The 1,699-nt window shown below is 51.0% G+C and overlaps 1 protein-coding gene across 3 annotated transcripts in view; it reads left to right on the plus strand.

The window, feature by feature from the left end:
* LOC122544369 (lysophosphatidic acid receptor 4-like) overlaps positions 1-1,253 on the plus strand; it is a 25,211-nt gene extending 23,958 nt beyond the window's left edge. For all 3 annotated transcript variants that reach the window (XM_043683606.1, XM_043683607.1, XM_043683608.1), the window contains one exon: positions 67-1,253. In XM_043683606.1, the coding sequence (XP_043539541.1) occupies positions 71-1,042 (972 nt within the window). In that variant the 5' untranslated portion in view covers positions 67-70 and the 3' untranslated portion in view covers positions 1,043-1,253. The remainder of the gene's footprint in view (positions 1-66) is intronic.
* Positions 1,254-1,699: the final 446 nt, after the last annotated feature.

Raw genomic sequence — 1,699 nt, forward strand, 5'->3', positions numbered from 1 at the left:
CCCAGCCCCGGAGTGTGTCGGTCGACCCTGCGATGCTCTAATCCTTCCCTTCCCTTCCCCTTACAGAAAGATGTCCAATCAATCGTGCACCTTCTCGAATTCCTCGGTGACCATCGAGCGAACTACCTTCACTGTGCTGTACAGTGTGATCATCGTGCTCGGCCTCTCTCTCAACGTGCTTGCCCTGTGGATCTTCTGCGTTCACATCCAGCAGCGATCTGGCACCACCTTCTACATGATGAACCTGGCCATGGTGGACATCTTGTTGGTCTGCTTCTTGCCCTTCCGCATCGTTGCTTACTACAAGGAGGACAGACCGTCGTGCGAGATCGCCGGCATCATCTTCCTGATCAACATGTACACCAGCATCTTCTTCCTGGCCTGCATCAGTCTGGATCGCTGCCTGGCCACCGTTTTGCCCTTTAAGGTGAGGATTTACCACCTACGCAGAGCAGCGCCCTGGGTCAGTGGCTTGGTGTGGCTGCTCACTGTGGGCTGTAGCCTCCCCACCTACCTCAGATGGAAATTCACGCTCAACGTGACCAGTAGTTACAACTGCCTGGAGCCCATCGTCGTCACCAATGAACTCCCACGGATCTTCACCCTCGCCATCGGGTTTGGGCTTCCCTATGGTTTGGTCCTCACCAGCTCACTCCTCGCCCTCGTGAAGATGAGGAAGGCCAAATTATCGCTCACCCTGAACATCCGCAAAACCCAGAACATGATCCTGGCCAATTTCCTGGTCTTCACCTTTTGCTTCCTGCCTTACCATGTCTTCCTGGGCCTTTACAGGAAGGAGAACAACCATTGGAACTGCAGCAGTCGACTGCTCTTCCAGGTAACCCAGATCCTCGCCAGTGCCAACACGGCCTTTGACCCCATGATCTATTACTTCACCACAGAAGCGTTTCAGAAAACTCACTTGGTGAGGACTGCGCGCCACATGGTTTGTTGCAAGTCCAGCACTGAGGAGCAGGAAAAATACTCTGTGCAGTGCAGGGAGTCATACAAGAAATCATCAGAAGCTTCTCTCTTTTTATAGCATTGCGTGAAACAATCTGCCAATTTTGGCTTGATCTCTCAAACCCAAGTGTGCTGTTTCTCTGACCTTTGTTTCTGTTTTGGTTTTGATAATTCCTTATCGAAAAACACCCAGAATATTATCTCCTACTTCAATTTCAGAGCATCAGATCCACAGTAGAGCTCCCTCTACTCCTTTGAGCGCAAGTAAAGTTTCCCCTTATTCTTCTGAATTGCAAGTAAAGCTCTCTCTACACTGTCTCCCATCAAACATCCCTAGGGCAGGGACAGCATGGGGTGAGATACAGAGGAAAGCTCCCTCTATGCTGTCCCCATCAAATACCCCCAGGGCAGGGACGGCACAGGGTTAAACACAGAGTAAAGCCCCCTCTACACTGTCCCCCATCAAACGTACCCAGGACAGGGACAGCACAGGACTAAATACCAAGTAAATCTCCCTCGACACTGTTCCTATTATACATTCTGAGTAGAGGGACAGCACAGGGTTAGATACAGAGTAAATCTCCCTCTGCACTGTCCCATCAAACACTCCCAGGACAGGGACAACACGGGGTTAGATACAGAGTAAAGCTCCCTATACAATGTCCCCCATCAAACACTCCCAGGACAGGGACAGCATGGGGTTAGATACAGAGTAAAGCTCCCTCTACACTGTCCC

The sequence above is a fragment of the Chiloscyllium plagiosum genome, chromosome 48 (assembly GCF_004010195.1).
Source record: "Chiloscyllium plagiosum isolate BGI_BamShark_2017 chromosome 48, ASM401019v2, whole genome shotgun sequence".
NCBI lineage: Eukaryota > Metazoa > Chordata > Chondrichthyes > Orectolobiformes > Hemiscylliidae > Chiloscyllium > Chiloscyllium plagiosum.